The 18,254-nt window shown below is 40.1% G+C and overlaps 2 protein-coding genes across 2 annotated transcripts; one reads left to right on the plus strand and one right to left on the minus strand.

Annotated features, from left to right (window-relative positions):
- The first annotated feature begins 325 nt into the window (after positions 1 to 325).
- Positions 326 to 13,807, plus strand: LOC129744664 (transmembrane protein 131 homolog). Its single transcript, XM_055737299.1, has 4 exons — positions 326 to 510; positions 734 to 2,991; positions 3,049 to 5,529; positions 5,588 to 13,807. The coding sequence occupies exons 2-4, from the start codon at positions 949 to 951 to the stop codon at positions 6,902 to 6,904; spliced, it is 5,841 nt and encodes a 1,946-aa protein (XP_055593274.1). The 5' UTR covers positions 326 to 510; positions 734 to 948; the 3' UTR covers positions 6,905 to 13,807.
- A 350-nt stretch (positions 13,808 to 14,157) lies between these two features.
- LOC129748443 (ubiquitin-fold modifier-conjugating enzyme 1) lies at positions 14,158 to 15,251 on the minus strand. Its single transcript, XM_055743068.1, has 4 exons — positions 14,999 to 15,251; positions 14,796 to 14,927; positions 14,557 to 14,724; positions 14,158 to 14,487 (listed from the first exon to the last, which is right to left on the minus strand). The coding sequence occupies exons 1-4, from the start codon at positions 15,119 to 15,121 to the stop codon at positions 14,401 to 14,403; spliced, it is 510 nt and encodes a 169-aa protein (XP_055599043.1). The 5' UTR covers positions 15,122 to 15,251; the 3' UTR covers positions 14,158 to 14,400.
- Between the last annotated feature and the right edge of the window lie 3,003 nt (positions 15,252 to 18,254).

Consider the following 18,254-nt stretch of genomic DNA (forward strand, 5'->3'; position numbering starts at 1 on the left):
TTTTGATGCGTGCGTTATAAGCAGTTACAGCATCTTAACTTCTAAACGCGAGAAAGAGATAACATGACAAAATATGCAAAAAGATCAAAATGTCAAAAAATAGAAGAAAATACCACAAAGGCGAAAACATTAAAAGCTAAAGCAATCTTAAATTTTCAAAAATCATCCATTTCTATGAACTTTGTTCTTTACATTATAGAAAAAAGGAGTTTAATATGTTTCTAAGGTAAGTTTTATATTAAACTTTACTTTTGTGATGTAACAACAAATTAAAAAAAAAACCATCAAAAACAAATTTCGACCTCTTGGCAAATAAAACCACAAGTTACAGACGTGAAAAGCAGACAGACCACGGACGGATTTTGTAAGCCATAATCGAGCGGAGGAATATAATTCCAATATTGCCCTATTTGGATCGCGAATCCAGACGAACGGAGTCGAGGTGTTATCAGCGATAACTACGAGGAAACAGTTCAGCACCGGAAGTGGACCGAGCGATCCCTAGAGAAGGTATTATGGAGTAAAATGGTCTCGAACTCATCTGTCTCGCGTGTGTTTTGCGAGTATTTTTTTTCTTTTTTGCGCTTTATGACGTTTTTTTTCCTTTTATCTTTTCTGCTGTATCCTGCTTGGATGGAACTTTTTGTGACCCCACGGAACGGTTTCCACAACGATGTCCGCCACACAACAAAAACACGCACGATCACTGTTGTTCGGATTTGGATATGAATAGAAACGAGGGAAAACGCAGCTGAAAGATTTTTTGGAGAATCTCTGGTTCGCTTAAGAAACAGAAGTTCGGGATAGAGGTTGGCTAGCTCAACGAATGGAACAAAAAATGATCACCCAAATAAATCGACGGAAATAGAACCAGAGATATCATATTGGGTACCAAAATATTGGTTGTGGATTAAGGGTATAATTCGTTGAAGGAAACTTGTCGGCACCATGGCTTCTAAGAAGCGATCGGTACGTGTGTTCAGCTTGCTGGTCATTTTCCTGCAATTCGAAGTGCAGGTTCAATCACAGCAGCATGACCATAACTCACATCAAGGGCACCAGAATGAGCAGTTGAACTTTGGAGCACAAGAGATATATTCGTCTTCGTCACAGCAGGAGCAACAGCAGCTTATGGACGAAATGTTTCAAGGAGGAGAAGGTGTCCTTCCGAGGGGTGGCTTGCTGGACAAAACCAGCCCGGAACTGGTTGGGAACTTGATATTTCAGCCCAGTTTACTAGACTTCTTGGAACGGTCCATCGGAGATCCACATAATCAGGTGGTAATTCTCATAAACAAACACAAAAGCCGAAGTGTCGTGCTCGGTTCTATATCTGGCAATACGCCGGATTTCTATAGTTCTTATTTTAAAGATATGGTTATTCCTCCCGAGGGCAATACTACCTTCAATGTTGTATTTCTGCCCCGACAGCTAGGCGCCACAGCTGGATCGATTGAGATTCATACCTCCTTTGGTTTGCTCCAATATCATGTCCAAGGGGAAGGTATTGAGTGCCCGTACAGGCTTAAGCCACTAGTGGGACTAAAGGCTCCACTCAATGCCACGCTTACACCAGAGATTACACTGCATAATCCTCACGACACGCCGCTTCAGATAGTAGAAATCTACAGCAGCGGAGGGAATTTTCAGTTAGAACTACCGACAGGAGCACAAGAAGGTCCGCAAGCCATGTGGGAAATTCCTCCACACAGTACTCAAAGTGTAATTCGGGTGCGATTTCATGGAAAATCACCCGGAAACCATTCAGCATACGTTCGAATTAAAATTTCCGGTGGAAGTCAACAACCTTCTCTAGTCGAAAAAATGCTTGTTGTCCCGATTGAGATCGAAATCTCCAAAGAAACCGGTTACTATTCCAAGGTTCCTTTTCTAGACATGGCATTGGATGGCACGAAAGAAAACAGCACCGTGATCAAAGTAAACTTTACTAACTCCGGTAATACCTACTATATGATCTCAGGTTGGGGGATCTTCTCGGATAACTTTGTACTGGATCCATCCAAAACTAAATTTAACAGGCAAAACAATCAGTTGCAATTTGAAATCGATTGGAGTAAAGTTACCAAAGACATTCAATATTTTCGAGCAGAACTAGATCTGGAATACAGAAAGGTTAATCAAGGAATACAACAGGAGGACTTTGTCTGTAGAGTCCCCTTAACAATAAAACTTCTGCACGGTCAGTTGGACTACGATCCTGAAATACTAAAATTCCTAACACTGAAAAGCGAAGAACATAATGAAAACCTGCAAACGCCACGAGCCGTCGTAATTCAGAACAAATTTAACGTGCCATTATCTATTTCCAACATCTCAGTACCTGAAAACTGCTCCAGCAATTTTCTCCTCCAGGATTTCCATCCCACAATAATCGCACCCAACAAGGAAAAAACTCTATTCCGAATATCACGCATCCTAGCGGATAATCTAAATCAATCCATCGCAACATACGTTAGAATTCTCACCAACATTTCCAACTACGATCTACCGATCTACAGTTTTACGGGTAGACTGAAGCGTATACTACCGTTTTCGACTACCATCCCTCGTACAGCTGTCGATTACCAGACGCTAGATCTCGACGAAAAGCAGCTGAACTTTGGGATTCTTCCCACCGCTACCCTAGGGGAGGCATTGATTGCGTTCTTTAACCCTAACCCCATTCCGATTCCGATCCGACACTGGAAGGGTCAGTTGAACCCAACTACGTCGAGCACACCCACTATAACGGTCATCCTAAGAGGTTGTGGTCCTGCGGTGCAAAATTTGTTTATGTTTTGCCACACAATTCCACCGCAGCAGTGGATCGTCTATCAGATATCCGTGCAGTCCAGTAGCACCGATAGCTACCAGGGACGATTTAGCATCGTCACCGATTACGAAGAAATTGTGACACCAATCAGCTTCACAACGGCCATCGGGAAACTGGAGCTCAACCGGGAACTGCTGCATTTCGGTGATTGTTTTCCGGTGAGTCTTCGTTAAATAAATTTTAAAAGCTGAAAAATATAATATAATTTTTTTCAGGGTAAAATATGTTCCCTTAACCTTACGGCCCACTCAACGTTCCTTTCGAAAATACACGTCGAGGGCATCAAAACAGATGTGGAGGGTATCGAGTTCACCGTAGAAAGTAGACATCCACCGGTCATTCATCCCAATACGGTTACAAACATCGGGAAGCTGGTGTTCGATCCGAAGGTCATCTGTCGAACGGATTGTTACAGCAGTTTCGATCTCCTTTCAAAACCTTTCGGGGTCAAGTGGATGGCTACTCTGGATAACTACGAACAATACAGGAAGTTGGACAGTGAAAAATTACTGCAACAGTTAAAGTTGTACGCGGATATGAAAAAGGCTTGGCAGAGCATCCGGTTCCAGCTGACGACGGATCCGATTCGGAAGTTTGAGTTCAACGCCTCGGTTGACTTGGTGTGGCCCAAACTGTTGACGGAAAACATTTACTTCCCAACGTTGCAGATCGAACAGGAAGCAGTGAAGCTAATCACGATCAATAATCCTTCGGATCAAATTCTTTTCGTTCATTTGGTTCTGCACGATGTAAAAGTCCATGGGAGTGACATCAGTTCGATTCCACCGGAGATTCTATCGCGGCGTGAGAACTGCAGCTTGAGCGAGGAGAATGTATTTTCTTTTTTCCTATTCGATTACGACGATATCTACGTGAACTATGTGAAGCCGAAATCGTTTCTGAAAATAGCCGTTAAATTTACGGCAAAAGAACCGGGAACGTATTCCACAATATTCTACATGCGCAACAATCTAACATTGATTGACGCTGTTTGGATACAGGCCAAGGCGGTAGTGCCGCAGTTTAAGTTCGGCAATCGAAAACCTGGCTCAGCAACTGCCCTACAGTTTGAGATTACTGATAAGCATCTGAAGATGTGTACGAAGTTTCAAGAACCCGGTGCGGAGGCCGTAAGCATTCAAACAAAGCGATCGTTTACGGCACGAAACTATGGAGAGGTTCCGATTGCAATTTCCGGAATTCGAGTGGAAGATCTTCTCTGCGAAGGTTACGGTTTCAAAGTATTAGACTGTTGGCCATTCGAGTTGCAACCAAATGCAAGTAAAAAGATTGAGATTGCATTTTCACCAGATTTCACTCTGGCACGAGTGACACGAACGTTGAATTTCGATACGAATATCAATTTTTCAGTAAATTTTACCTTGCTGGGAACTGTTCCGGCGCACGGTTTGGAATCCTGTAGTTTAAGTTTACGAAGACCGTGGTTCGAATCGATCCTAAGAGTAGCATTGATTTGCGTTCTTCCATTGGCATTGGTGGGGGCCTTAATAGCGGCTTTTCTGGAATCAAACAAAGTCATCAGAGATCACATACTAAACATGTCAAGGGATCGTGGACCTATACAGCCTCCTCTAGACTTACGGCAGATCGCATTGCAAAGTCCCGTTACAACGGATGATCAACCGGAAAAAGTCACAAATGGACCGAACAAAGGCAACCAGAATAATTCTAAGAAAAAAGCTCCCCCGAGGCAACAGCTGTCAAATAATAGATTATCTAATGGTAATGCCATTTCCGGTTTAAACAAAACTTGGAACGAATTCACTTCGAAAATTGGAAGGGGGTTAAGTTCAAAATTGTCTTCTGAACCAGAAGCCAATTCGAATAAACATTCGCCTGAATCAACCGAAAAGAAATCACAAAAGAATCGTAGATCGATAACTCCTTCCAAGGAAAATACGGCGTCAGCCAGTAATCTACCTATGAACGCCAAAGATCGAAACAAATCTCCGGTGGAAGAAGATTCCAGTTCCACCACCACAGAATGCTCGGAAAGCTCCTCAATTTCATCATCCTCTTCAGGATCCTCTGGAACATCGTCTGTCACGACACTTTCAGCGACATCCATGTACAAAGCAGAACCCATCGTGCACACTCTTCTGCAGAGCTCCAAATCGGCGAACTGCCACCATCAGCAACAACAACAACTGACAAAAGCATGTGACTTAAAGGCGGAATCAAATTCCAACTCGACTCAAAATGTGCAAATGAGCAATGGTTATCATCAGCAACAACAGTCCAAAGCAAGTCCTCAACAGACTCAGCCGGTAACAGTTGGTAAAACCAACGTTAAGAAAACTAAAAGCCTACCGGTCGCTTATGAATCATCACCGATCCTTGCGGCGGAACATCAAAACTCGAGTTCAACCGCCTCGGCCAATGTTCAATCAAAGCCAAGGCAACCGGCAGCAGCCGATACCTTAAGCGGAATAACGACGGCGCTAGCTGCAGCGGCAGCGATTGGATTGACGGCCACCGTGTCTCCTAGTTCGGAAAATGCTGGCAAAGCAACCGGCGGCAGCGCAACAACGAATGGCACCGGTAGCGGAAACTTTCGGAACAATGTCGTCAAAAATCAATCCAACGATAAGGGGAAAAGTAGCAAGTCTTCTGAAAAACCTAAGGAATACATTGGGAAAGAGAGCGGTGCGGCTTTTGGAGAAAACTTGGGAAAGGTATTCACCACGTTTTTTCTGTTTTTTTTAATAGATAAACTTATAAACTTTTTTTCAGAACGATTCATCAAGTGGCAAGAAATTCGGCAAAACTCCGGGACGGGAACGGAAATCGAATAGCCAAGGCAAAAAATCTGGGAACCAAAAAACCCTTCACAAGGCTCAGGTGCTCCAGTTTCCATCCTCTGGTTCCTCTGGCAGTAAACCGGGAGGAAGTTCGGCGGGTTCCAATAACGGAACTGGGGCAAGCTTTTTTCTCACCGGTAGCAATATTCCTACGAATGCGACGGTCAGTGGTGCTGGAAACCAAAACGTATGGGGTGAGAATCGCGCACGTTTTAGCGACGTTGTGGCACAGGCTTCATTGGACAAAGCTGCGAGTAATGCTGCTAAGTTTTTAAACTTTGATCTGAGCGCAGGTCTCGAAAGGTTTGGTCTGAGCAGTACTTGCGATGGAATTCTGCCTCAAAATGACGGAACAACTAAATCTGCTTCCTCTGGTTTGTTTGGCAAATCCAAGGATGATGGATGCGTTGGCACGGAAAAGGATCTTAACGTAAGCGTTGGACCTGAATTAGGACCGATCGGTACCAGTAAGAAGTCGCCAACGTCCTCCCCGAAGTGCTGGGAGCCTTTCGGCAATTCTATCCCGAGACCAACATCGCTCGCTCTAGGGAATGATATTGAACCGTCAGAAAGTTATTTCTCGCAACATTACGGCGATTTCAATCACAATTCAGTTGGTGATCAATTCCGCACGAACAGCAATTTAGTCAATGGAAGCCATTCGAATCAAGCCAGTTTTGGGGGAATGAACAATAGTCACCCAATGTCGAATTCCTCGGGTCCAATAGATTCTGGAAATGATTTGAATAATATGGTTCTCGATCACCGTGACTGGGATACGGAAAAAATGCTCTGGCAAATGATTCAGAAAGAGGAATCCAACACTAATTCGCTCGTCGATTGGTCCTCGTTGTGGACAGCCCCTACAGTATATTCGCAAAACAATAATCACTTGCAACATCAGCAGCAACAACTTCCGGCGCTGCAGGCTAGCTCCCGCTTGGCAAACAGCTGGCTGAACACATCAACAGTGGGCCCCTCAACCAGTGCTAGACCGCCACATATGCCACTTCGAGCTCCGCCAGGATTTTCACCGGTCAAACCAACGCCGAATCACTCCATTCTTCTTCAACAAGCACAGCATCAGCAGCAGCAGCAACAACAACATCAGCAGCAAATGCAAGCTCAATTCAACGCTTTACAGCAACAGCAGCAGCAGAACAACTTAACGGCTTACGATCCATTCCGTTTGAGCTCGATTTGGGCACCAGCCAATTCAGGTGCCGATGTGTGGAGCGAGAAAAAATAATTGCGTCCAAGCTTGGATTTGATTTTTCGGTGATTTCGCACAGAACAAAGAACAAGTAGTAGAACTGCTATTTTTTTTTAAATTCTTTTTCATTATTTTACACATGAACTAATTTTTACCAAAAAATAATAATTTGAACCATAGATACTCACACATGTATAAGGTTTTTTCGGTTTATTTCATTGAAGTTTTTCATTTTCTGTCGATTTTCCACCCACCAGAAACGTAATATTATCCGGTTTTTCGTAACTAACCTCCCGTTTGTATTTGTAAACCTGCTGCTAGGTTTTTAGTTTCAAGTTACAGATCGTTGCTAATCGAATAACTGATTTGTTGCTTGCAGTTTCTTTGTATTATTTTTCGTGAACATAATCAGCAAGTAGATTTAAGCAAGGTCAGACAGAAAAAAAACGGTAGCAATTTTCGGTGTGAAAAGTTGACTTATGTAAAACAATAATTGATACACAAGCCTAGATTGGAGTATAACATTGGTAAATTATTAAACAAAAAAGCACATTATATCAGATATCTTTATTATAGAACAAACAATTAATTGAAAGAACAATTGAATTATAACAGGAAAGCATATAAGAAACGTTTGGTTTATACAGCACTTTAACCAATATTCTTACTATCAATTAACCATAGAACTGATTCTTCATTGATAGGAACAAGTGGTATTGAACTACTTTGAAGAATTTCGCTCCAAAATAAGTGCTATCCAACAACACGCATCACTAAAGACAAAATGAACTCCAAAAACGCTGCTGTTCGCACAAAGCCAAATAAAAGGTGATTTAATTAATTACCTATTAATCAGAAAAGGAAAAAAGGATTTGCCAGTGAATCTGCATTGGTTTCAAACTGATGTGTAACTGTTTTAGACGACGAGGATGATGATGATGACAACCGCGCACCGCCCAACGGACAAATGGAATGGAGATTATTCTAACATAATGTAATGTTAAATAATAATAATAATAATATTTATTAATGACCCTTTAACTTTATAAGTCATTCAGGTCAGATTCCGAAAAATAGATACATTTCATTTTACAATTGGTGCAGTAATTTTGTTTGTTTCAAATATTCTATCAATTTGGATTCTCTTTGTTCATTGTTAGATAGCACTTCGCTGATGTCTCCTTGGATTTCACATGTTGTTCTAATTGAATTGTATTTGCGACATTCTAGTAGGATGTGTGGAACTGTCAGTAATGTGTTGCAGGTATCACACAGTTCTCGGTTTCTAAGGAACAGTCCCGAGTGCGTCAGTCTTGTGTGACCGATACGCAGTCGACATAGTGCACGTGTTTCCTGGCGTTGTTTGCGGTCGTTCCATGCGTAGGTATTACATTTGATCTGGCGAAGAAATGGTTGGTTATGGCTTGTCCAAACACTTTCCCAACTTTGTCTAATGATGTGCTTCAGGTTTCTTATGGCATCTTGTGCTGGAACACCTTGTGCAATGCTGGGCATTGCTCTGGCTTCGTTGGCTAGGTGGTCAGCAAGTTCGTTACCCGTTATACCAGTGTGTCCAGGGATCCAGCAGAGAGTTATGTTTTTGAACTGTCCAGCTGTTTCGATGGATTGAATCCACGGATGTTTGGAGGACCCATTTTGAACTGCGGTTATAGCACTCGCCGAATCCGTGAAGATTACTAGAGGTGAATCGATGTCATTAACACTTTTAATCGCATTGAGTATGCTGTAGGTTTCAGCCGAGAATATGGAGCATTCCGGTCGGAGTCGCATTAGTTTTTGAATATTTGAGGACCAGATTCCGCAACCTACCCGGTTGTCAGCTATCGAACCATCAGTATAGATGTGTAGATGATTTGAATATTCTCGGTTGATATGTTCAGTGAAAAGAGGTATTGCCTGCATTGAGTTTGCACCGGATCGAAGTTTAAGTTTTAGTTTCCAATCAACTTTTATAGTTTTAGCATTCCATTGGCGGGGCCCATGTCGCGTTATTGGTTCGATGTACGGTATCTGTTCATTCGTCAAATTTCGGAGTTGTGAATTAGTTCTCTGAATGATTGTTAGTGTTTTATTCGAATCTTCGATAGTAACCCTCTGCTGTCTTAGTATTGCACATTTAGTAAGCTGTTGTACGTAGAGGTATTCAAATGGAAGCATTCCAGATTCGGCATAAATTGAATTAATTGGGCTTGTTCGGAAAGCTCCAGTTATACTTCTCACTATAGAATTGTATGCCGGGCGTAATTTTCTGATGAATTGTTCACTGCCAATACTGATAAATCCGATGCCGTAGAACAGTTTCGGAATTGTAAGGCTTTGATGGATTCTCATAAGCGATCTCCTGTTTCCTCCAATTAGACGACTTCCCATAATTTGGAACAGGTTTTGGGTTGACTCAAGTGCTTTACGACAGGCCCTAGCATGAGCTGAGAATCGTAGTCGACGGTCAACCGTTACTCCCAGAATTTTAGCGACATTGACTTCTTCGATTAGTGTCCCGTTGATTTGCAGACGGGGAACACTGTAGTGTTTGTATTTTCTACAGACGTGTAAAAGTTGCGATTTAGATGGCGATAGAGAAAATCCCGTGGTAACCGCCCAGCGATGAATTGTGTTCATAGCTTCCTGAAGTCGACTCCTTATTAGTGTATGGTCTTGTCCCCAAGCTATTACAAGTATGTCGTCGGCATAGACAAGAAGTTTAATATTTGAGGATAGTTGCTCGAAAATTGATTCCATTGCAATCAAAAAAAGGGTTACGGAAATCACCGATCCTTGTGGGACACCGTTTTCTTGTACTTTCGAAGCAGAGAGTTTCCCATTCACTGAAACAGAAAACGTTCGGTTCATGAAAAAATTGTTGATGTATTTACCAAGGTTTCCTTTTACACCCCAAACTGATAGTGTTGTGAGGATTGGGTGTCGCCAAACTTTGTCATAGGCCTTACAGATATCGAGAAGGACCATTTCACAGTGTTGCCTTTCCTGTAAAGGTGTTTCTAGAATCGATTCCAGGTCAGAAAAGTATGATTCGGTGCCTCTGCCACTAATGAACGCGTATTGGTTTTTGCTAAGACAGTTGTTTTGATGCAGAAAATGTAATAATCTCCGATTGACCATCCTCTCCATGACTTTGCCAACGCAGTTTAGTAGTGTTATAGGACGGTTATTGTCAGGTTCTCTGGCATTTCTACCCGGTTTTGGAATAGCAATGACCAGTCCATTCTTCCATTCCGGTGGTATTAATCCAGTTGCCCACACATCGTTAAATACATTCAGAAGCGTATATTTAACGGGCAGGGGGAGCCGTTTTAACATAAGGTAAGTTATTGTGTCGAATCCTGCAGATTTTCCGTTGGCTCTATCGAGTGCCCAAAGTAACTCACTAATGTTAAAAGGAACGTTAAAGTCGAGTTCTTCTCCTCCATCAAAAGTTGGGGGGTTTTTTTCAGCATTGTGTTTCATGCTTTGAAAATCGGGGGCGTAGCTTTCGGTGGCAGATATGTTTTCAAAGTGGTCCGCAAGAATATTAGCAATGTCAGAAGGATCGGTATAAATATTATTGCTTGAAACTATGCAAGGTTGCTGTATGCTTCGTTTTCCTCTTAGGATGTTGACTTTCCTCCAAAGAATAGAAGAAGAAGTGGTAGGATTGATCTCTCCGATGAAATTTTCCCAGGATTGTTGTTTCGCTTTCCTTACAGTTGTTCTTGCAATGTTCCTAGCTTCTTGGAACTCTTTAAGGGCTTGTGATTTTCTGGGGTCGTCGTCTCTGATTCTTCGTAAGGCTCGTAATTTCTTTCTTCGCGTCTTAATTGTTTTCGCTACTTCCGGGTTCCACCAGGGTACTGATTTTCCACCGAATCTTCCAGTGGTTCGTGGAATGCAGGCTTCTGCAACTTCAACAATTGTGTCGATGAACTGTTGGCTAGTTACTTGTGTTTCGGGGGGTAAGAGTTCAAGAGTCTTATTTTCAAAACTTTCCCAGTCAGCTTGATCGGTAATCCACCTACGTCGTAGGAGCAGTGGTTCGTTGGTTGTTGGAATTGAAAGTCGGATTGGAAAGTGATCACTATCCCGACAATCCGCATCTACCGACCAGATGAACTTGTTGGCTATATGGCTCGAAACAAGGGTTAAGTCTAGAGCAGATGTACGACCGGAAATGGGATCGAGTCTAGTATGCTCGCCGTTATTTAGCAGCACCAGGTTATGTTGAGTGATAAATGTTTCTAACATGGAGCCCATTCTGTCAGTTCTGAGACTACCCCAGATTACGTTGTGACCGTTAAAGTCTCCCATGAGAACATGAGGAGTAGGTAGCTCTTCTAAGAGTTGGTTTAATTTGATTTGATAGTTGTGAGGGCTAGCTTGGGGGGGAATATATATGGAAATGAAAGTGACTTTGAAAGGATGTAGGATGGTCACTGCAGTTGCTTGTAGGTCGACTTGGATATTATGGAAACTGTGGGGAATGCTGGAGTTAACTGCCAAACCAACTCCATGTTGATCAACTCGGTTGTTACCACTTTTTAGTTTCCAGTTGTAATTTCGAGTGAGGCTGAGCGGAAAAGTTAGATTTTCTTGGCATTTTGTTTCCTGCAGTGCTAAAATTAACGGTTTTTCATCGTTTAAGAGTTGTTGAATTTCCGGCAAACGTCCTCTTAGGCCCCGGACATTCCAGTGTATCGCCATTGCCTTAGAGTCGCGCGGTGTTCGACTTGGGCAAGGCTGGGAAGAGTCAAATCTTTGGGAGTTTTGTGTGACGTCGCCTACATCTTCTACATTGAGAAGAAGGGGAGTTCTTTGACCTTCGCTATGTAAAGATCTTTCATTAAAAGTCTCGTTACCCTGAGTGTTAGAATTCCCGCTATTTATAAATTGTTGGGTATTAGTGGTTGAAATGACAGTGTTCGTAGTGTTAGATTGATTGGTCATTGGTGATTTAAAAAGAAATATGTAAGAATAGCGAGACAAGTGTTTAGTCGTAAGACATATCAGTTTCTGAGTCAGTATCAGTTTCCGATATTATCATGGTTGGGGTTTCGTTTTGTTTGTGACTATGTCGTTGAGGCTGTGGGGATTGTTTTTGGTTATCATTTTTCTTCTGTGGCGGCGATCCTGTTCCAGATTTATCCTGTTTCTTGTTTTGTCGCTTTCTTTGACGCTTCGAGATTATTTTTGAGTTTTCTTCTGAGCTTACTGTCGGTTCGGGTTGCTTTCTTACTTGAGTTTCATTGGAAGTTTGGGCTTGAGCGGCTTGGGACAGATATTTAGGTGTTACCAGTTGCATTTGCAAGGCTTGTATCTGAGACTGGAGATCTTTGATTTGTTTTTGGTGTGAAACTTGAAGCTGCTGCGAATGCTGTTTAAACTGTTTTAGTTTTGTTTTTAAGTCTTCGGTTTCTCTTCTAGCATTCGCTTCAGACTCTTTAAGTTTCGTAATTTCGTTATTTTGTAGGGTTTGAGCAATATTAGAATACGTGTTCTTTTGCCGCCTTTCTGTGAAGATCCTCCTAGCCTCACCCATGGAGAGAGACTCATCTGTCCTCAGACGAATTATATTTTGCTCCTCGATGCGTTTCGGGCAAAGGTTGGAGTAGGGCGTATGATTTCCGTTGCAATGAATGCATTTTGCTTCTGCTTCACATGTCCCTTCATGACTAATCGAACAGTTACCACAAATAGGTTTATTTGAACAACGATTTTTCGTATGTCCATACTGATAGCAAAGACGACATTGCATTGGAGAATCATAGTATACCTGAACCTTTGTTCTTATAAGCCCGAAAAATATAAATTCAGGAAGAACTGTTCCGTCAATTGTCAAAACAATATGGGGTGTACTTATTTTTTTTATACCTTCTTGTCGTTGGATCCTTCTGACACCGATGACCTTTTGCGACTTCAGTTCCTCGAGCAAAACATCATCACTGATACCGTCAACTTCGTGGCAGGTTACTTTGCAAAGTCTGCGATTAAGTTTGTTGTGGGATGTGATGGTAATTGGGGTATCGTCTATTAGCCGTTTTAGTTTCCTAAGTTTATCGGCTTGGGCAGGATTTCTTACTTTTAAAATGTACTGCGTTCCTCTGGCCTCAGTCAGTGCTCCATCGATCTTACCTACTTCGTTTTCAATAGTCTTTGCGATTAGAAATGGGTTCTTTGGAAGTTGGATCGGTTTACCGAGTTCATCCTCTCCTGTTGCTTGTAGGCTCAGCAGAATCAGTTCTCCTGATTTGCCCAAAGGATCAATCCATCCAGGGAGTCTGCGGGTTGGGTCTTCGCCTAGCACTTTTTGACCACGTAAAGGATCTGGCGCTTTGGGCGCCGATCCGGCGCTTGTGCCTGCCATTGGGCAGCACAAGCACCTTTACGTTTTCTTTCACTGCTCTATTCTAATATTATCGCCTTAACTTCTGCGCACAGGGAGACTACCAATACGTTGCGTCGTCTACGCAACACGCAGTAGAGCCCGCTTGGAGCTAAGTGCTTGCGTGAGAGGTTCTCGAGAGAGCGACTCTCTATTTTCGTGTGGTTTTCGTGTAATAACAACTATTTCCCTAAACAAAGCACTTTCAACTCCGATCGAAATCGAAACAAAATTATAATAAAATGGGGAATTTCACGTCCCTCTGCACTAAATCTTCACTCAATCGGACAGCCGAGTGTCTAATACAGTTATGGGAAGTATCCACGAGAATATCAGTCCTTCAGAATCAGTGTAAAAACGTATCTCTATAACCGCTTGAAAACAACCACGCGTCGCTTGGCAAACTTTCACTCGGAATGAATGTTAAAGAAAATCAGCAAATCAATCTGCTGAAACTGAACCGGATTGGCATTTGTGGCCACTGGGAAATTGTGTGAGCACAACCAAAAGCCGAATCGGACAAATGAAGAAAAAATAAATCAGAACGAAAGGAAGGAAACGTTGTCAGTTTTCTGAAAGAAAAATGTCCTTGTAAGTCGAAAAAAATATTAGAGAAGGAATTAACCTTATAGATTGAATCCCTATGAATATTTAAAAAAAAAATGTTAGGTGAAGATTAATAAACCATGTTTTAAATTTCTCAAGGAACCAAATTTGTTACAAGGTGACTTGAAAAACAAATGAAATACTCTGCTTTTTTCTCATACAAATATTTAAAAGTTTGTTTTAATATTGTCAACTCAAGGGTACAATTTAGACGATTTAAAGTTAGTTTCAAATAGTCCTCATATTTGAAAACTCACTTGGTTGTTACCTTGATGGAAAACTATGAAAATTCAAAATGAAATATAAATAACAAATTTATTACTCATCTTTCGTTTACATGCAGTTTAATACTAGTTTGAAAAGCGATCTCTGATTTAGTAATGTAAGCTTTCTTAAACTTTTCTTCAAAAAAAAATAATAATTCCACCTTTAAACGCATTTTATCGAGGTTGATATAGTGAGTACGATAAGGGATTGAATTCGGTTTCCAGCACTGTACAATTTTTTCTTAAAAGACGAATGGATTTTTCATTTAACCGGATGCACCGCTCTTTTCCTTATACTCGACGACCCCTTTCTCTATCAAGTCGGGAATTTCAACTGCTAGCCAGGGTGCCAACTGAAAAAATTAGAAAGTTTTAGTTATATTCAGTCGAATCTAATTTGAAGTTCAAAATATTGAACATACTCCGAGAGCCATCGCATGAGCGATACCGAACTTGGGCACGTTTCGAGCCCACAACGGTTTGAAATGATCCGTCAGGCAGATTTTGCCTCCCCGGTACATTTTGGCGGTTTTGCCGTCCAGCTCAGGCAGGGCGATTTCCGGTGCCGTTGCTGGATAAGTTACTGGAATCTGTTAAGAGAGGGACAGCATTGATCATGATGCATTTATTCATACAATTTCTGTCATCGAGAGTTACTCACGTCAAATTCTACATCGAACTCGTATTTCAGAAGGTTATGGACATACCAGCATTTGCCGAACCATTTTGTTCCTTCTTTGTTGGATTCCAAACGGAACCAATCGGAATCGGAAGCTTTATTATTTTGCACATACTGAATTTTAAAAAAAATACAAAATTAACACTCATCTATTGATATTCTTAAAAAATATCCTGTGAACCCACCTTGATCAGTGCCTGATACTCTTCCTTCAGTCGTTGTACCCAGAGATCTTTATCCCGGGGTCCAGCCTTGGTCTGCAGCAGTGGAATGCTGCTGAGCGTTTTCCGGGTACCTTCGTCTACCATTGTGCCCTCCGAAAGTTTCCTGTTGCCCGATAGATACCGATTTTATCCGTAAAAATATGCTATTTGTTCCACAAGTTGGGTGAATGTTTTCCGTCCGACCGAAGCGTTTAATCACAACAAAAACCGAACTTTGACAGCTGATTTCAACGTGTCGCACCCGAACAAAAGCCGAAGATTCGCGCAGCCGAATGTCCACGCTTAGAAAAGAAAACTCAAATAAGAGTATTGATTATTGCACATTTTGAAATCTCTTACATGACATTGATGAGTAACTCTCATGATCGCAAAATTAGATATTTGATATTTGTGGACAAACCACAAAGTTTTACAGTTTTATCCCATGTAAAGATGCTATTGTATTTTTTAAATAAATCGTTTAGAGTTAAAGGCTCAAAAGTTAAATCTAAAGACTGCAAAAAAAAAAACGAAGGGACAGATAACCCTTTTTGTCATATTTTAATTTTTATTCTTGTCGTTTTTTCTTTGGTAATTTTTTCCTTTCATTTGTGTCATTTAATTTAAATATTGTCATTTTTATTTGTTTGTTAATTGTGTTTTTTTTTTTATATTTTTCCCATTTTCCTTATTTTTGTTAATGTTTGTCTTTTGCGTAATGTTTGTCTTGTATGTCATTTTTGTCATTTATGCCTTTTCAGTCTTTTTGTCATTTTCGTTATTTTTGTCGTTTTTGTCTTTCATGTTTATTTATGTTTTTTTTTAATTTTGTCTTTTTTTCTTTTTCTGTCAATTAGGCCAGAAAAAAATCCCAAATCTTACTTGACATAGAAACATCAAGTGGAGGGGATATTAAAAAATCATTCAAATTATCAATAAATCTGATCAAATTGAACTAAAGCTTGCAGCTAAAAACTTGCTTTCAATCTTTTTACCTACTGCTACAATTTGACTTTGACCCTTTCAATTGTTTAAAAATTTTCGAAGAATTTATAAAACTGTTAAGGGGGGGGGGGGGGGTGGGTAGGGTCTAACACTTTCAAAAACTCGATTTTTTTATTTTTTTATTTTCTTATTGTAAAACATTTCAAGAATGTTGTGTCAAATTTTCAAGTCAATTGAAGCAAAACTGTAGAAGTAATAGGCCTTTATTTCCTCCTATCTAATACTGCAAGAAAGCAAGAGCAGAAACTTCAAACGCGTTTTTCTCGAAAGCACATTTTTAAAGTCCGTGGACATCGTCATTTGAAAACTACTTATCCGATTCTTTTCAAATTTGGAACATATTTTCTACATATAAAATACCAGACCCCAACGTTTTTCTTTTTCGATTTTTTTACTTTGGGGAGATTTTACAGGTGAAAAATGGCGGATTTTTAAGTGAAAAATCGTAGTTTTTACTTAAAACAGTCACAAAAATTTCATAAAAATATTTTTAAGTTAAATAAAAACGTTGGGGACCAGAAAAACATCTATTAAAAATATTTTGCTCTGATTTTTTGACTTCAGATGATTCTGTGCTGAGATACAGTGTCCACCGCAAATCCTGTTTTCTAAAAGGCATCCTCGAAAATGCTCCGTCACCGGCTCATTTTTCAATATTTTTCTACGAAAAAATTACTAAATGTTCTTTTAACAATGCTTTGTATAATGCAAAAAATTTGAATACATTTGTTTGAACGATAGCTCTAGAAAAAAATCGAGAAAATGGTGTTTTTTTATACCCGTTAGACCCTACCCCCCCCTTAAATAACATACTCAAGTTCAATATCCAGTTCTTCTTTTGTCGATTTTCCGAAAATTCAATTTTTTTTTAAGATAAGTTTACCACCGTTAATTGATTTTAATAAATTTATTATAGGCATATCGGTGAAATTTTATATTCTTGGAGAAAGAATATCAGAATTGAAAATTGATAAAGATTGATAGAAAAGTTAGGAGAAAACTTACAGATGTTGAAAAGAGCGAAAGACCATTTTTGCGAGGAAAACTTATTAACGTACACCATACTTTACCCCGCAACATTTCATTATTTAGGAGAAGTAGTACCGGGATAGAGGTGGCACTACCTTAACCTATACAATGAAATCTGGTTGGTCCGAAGTTTACATGTGGCTTGGCCTTCGAATTACTTCGTGGGCTTCCACGGCCGATGGTTCTTCGAAGGTAGATATCCAACTCTCAGAAACCAACCTACTACTATCGAGGCTACTTATGCCACTTGCAATATGACTAAAACCGCTAAATATATCTCTCTTGTTTCTCTACCCTACCGATTTTTATAAAATTTATAGTTTTGGAAACCTCGTAACGTAAATAATACAAATATGTTTTTCAGACAATGTTCAGCTACAACCCTTGAGTTTTCCGTTATTCAAAGTCTATAAAAAAATCCGTAGATCAGCTATGGAATGCTCAAGAAAAATCACTTTATGTCCAAGAAAGCTGGAGTTAGAATCTATACGTTTCACACAAGAATGTATTTTATTGAAAAGTTTTAAAATCATATCACCACAAAAAATGTAAAAAAATGATGTGAAAACCGTACTTTTCAATCAATGAATCGTCAAAATTGTTTATAAGTCACACCAGATAATCTTTGAACAAAGGAAAAGGAAAGTTGACTTATTTTGACAAATTTTCACAACTTAAGATTTTCAAAATACGAAACGCAGATTTTTGGACGAATTTTCAAAAATATTTCAAACTTTTGGTCAATTACCGTGAAAGCACCAATGGCCGCGAATTTTCAACTTTAATCTTTATTTTCCCCGAAATTCAACAACGAAAATTTCTATGTTTCGCATTTTCGGATACCTCCGCTACGTATCTTTCACTTCCATACTAGAAATAAATTTATTCTGCTTTTTGAGGTCAGGAAAAAATAAAAACAAACATCGTTTTTGTCGGATGCCATTTTTTCTGTTGTCCTTAACAAGTGAGCTAAACGACATTTACATACTGTCAAAAATGTGTTTGAAGAAAAATCATATGGCTGCTGCATACATTTAGGGGTAAAAAAATACTACAAAAAATTCTACTAGCTAAAATCATGAAAATTAATGTTTGGATGGATGAAATTTTGGATGGATGGATGAGATTTAAAAGGTGAATCCATGAATTTGCATTTTTATGCATTTTAGCCTAGACTGGTAACTGAATTAAAAAAAAATATTTT

The sequence above is a fragment of the Uranotaenia lowii genome, chromosome 2 (assembly GCF_029784155.1).
Source record: "Uranotaenia lowii strain MFRU-FL chromosome 2, ASM2978415v1, whole genome shotgun sequence".
NCBI classification, from domain to species: Eukaryota; Metazoa; Arthropoda; class Insecta; order Diptera; family Culicidae; genus Uranotaenia; species Uranotaenia lowii.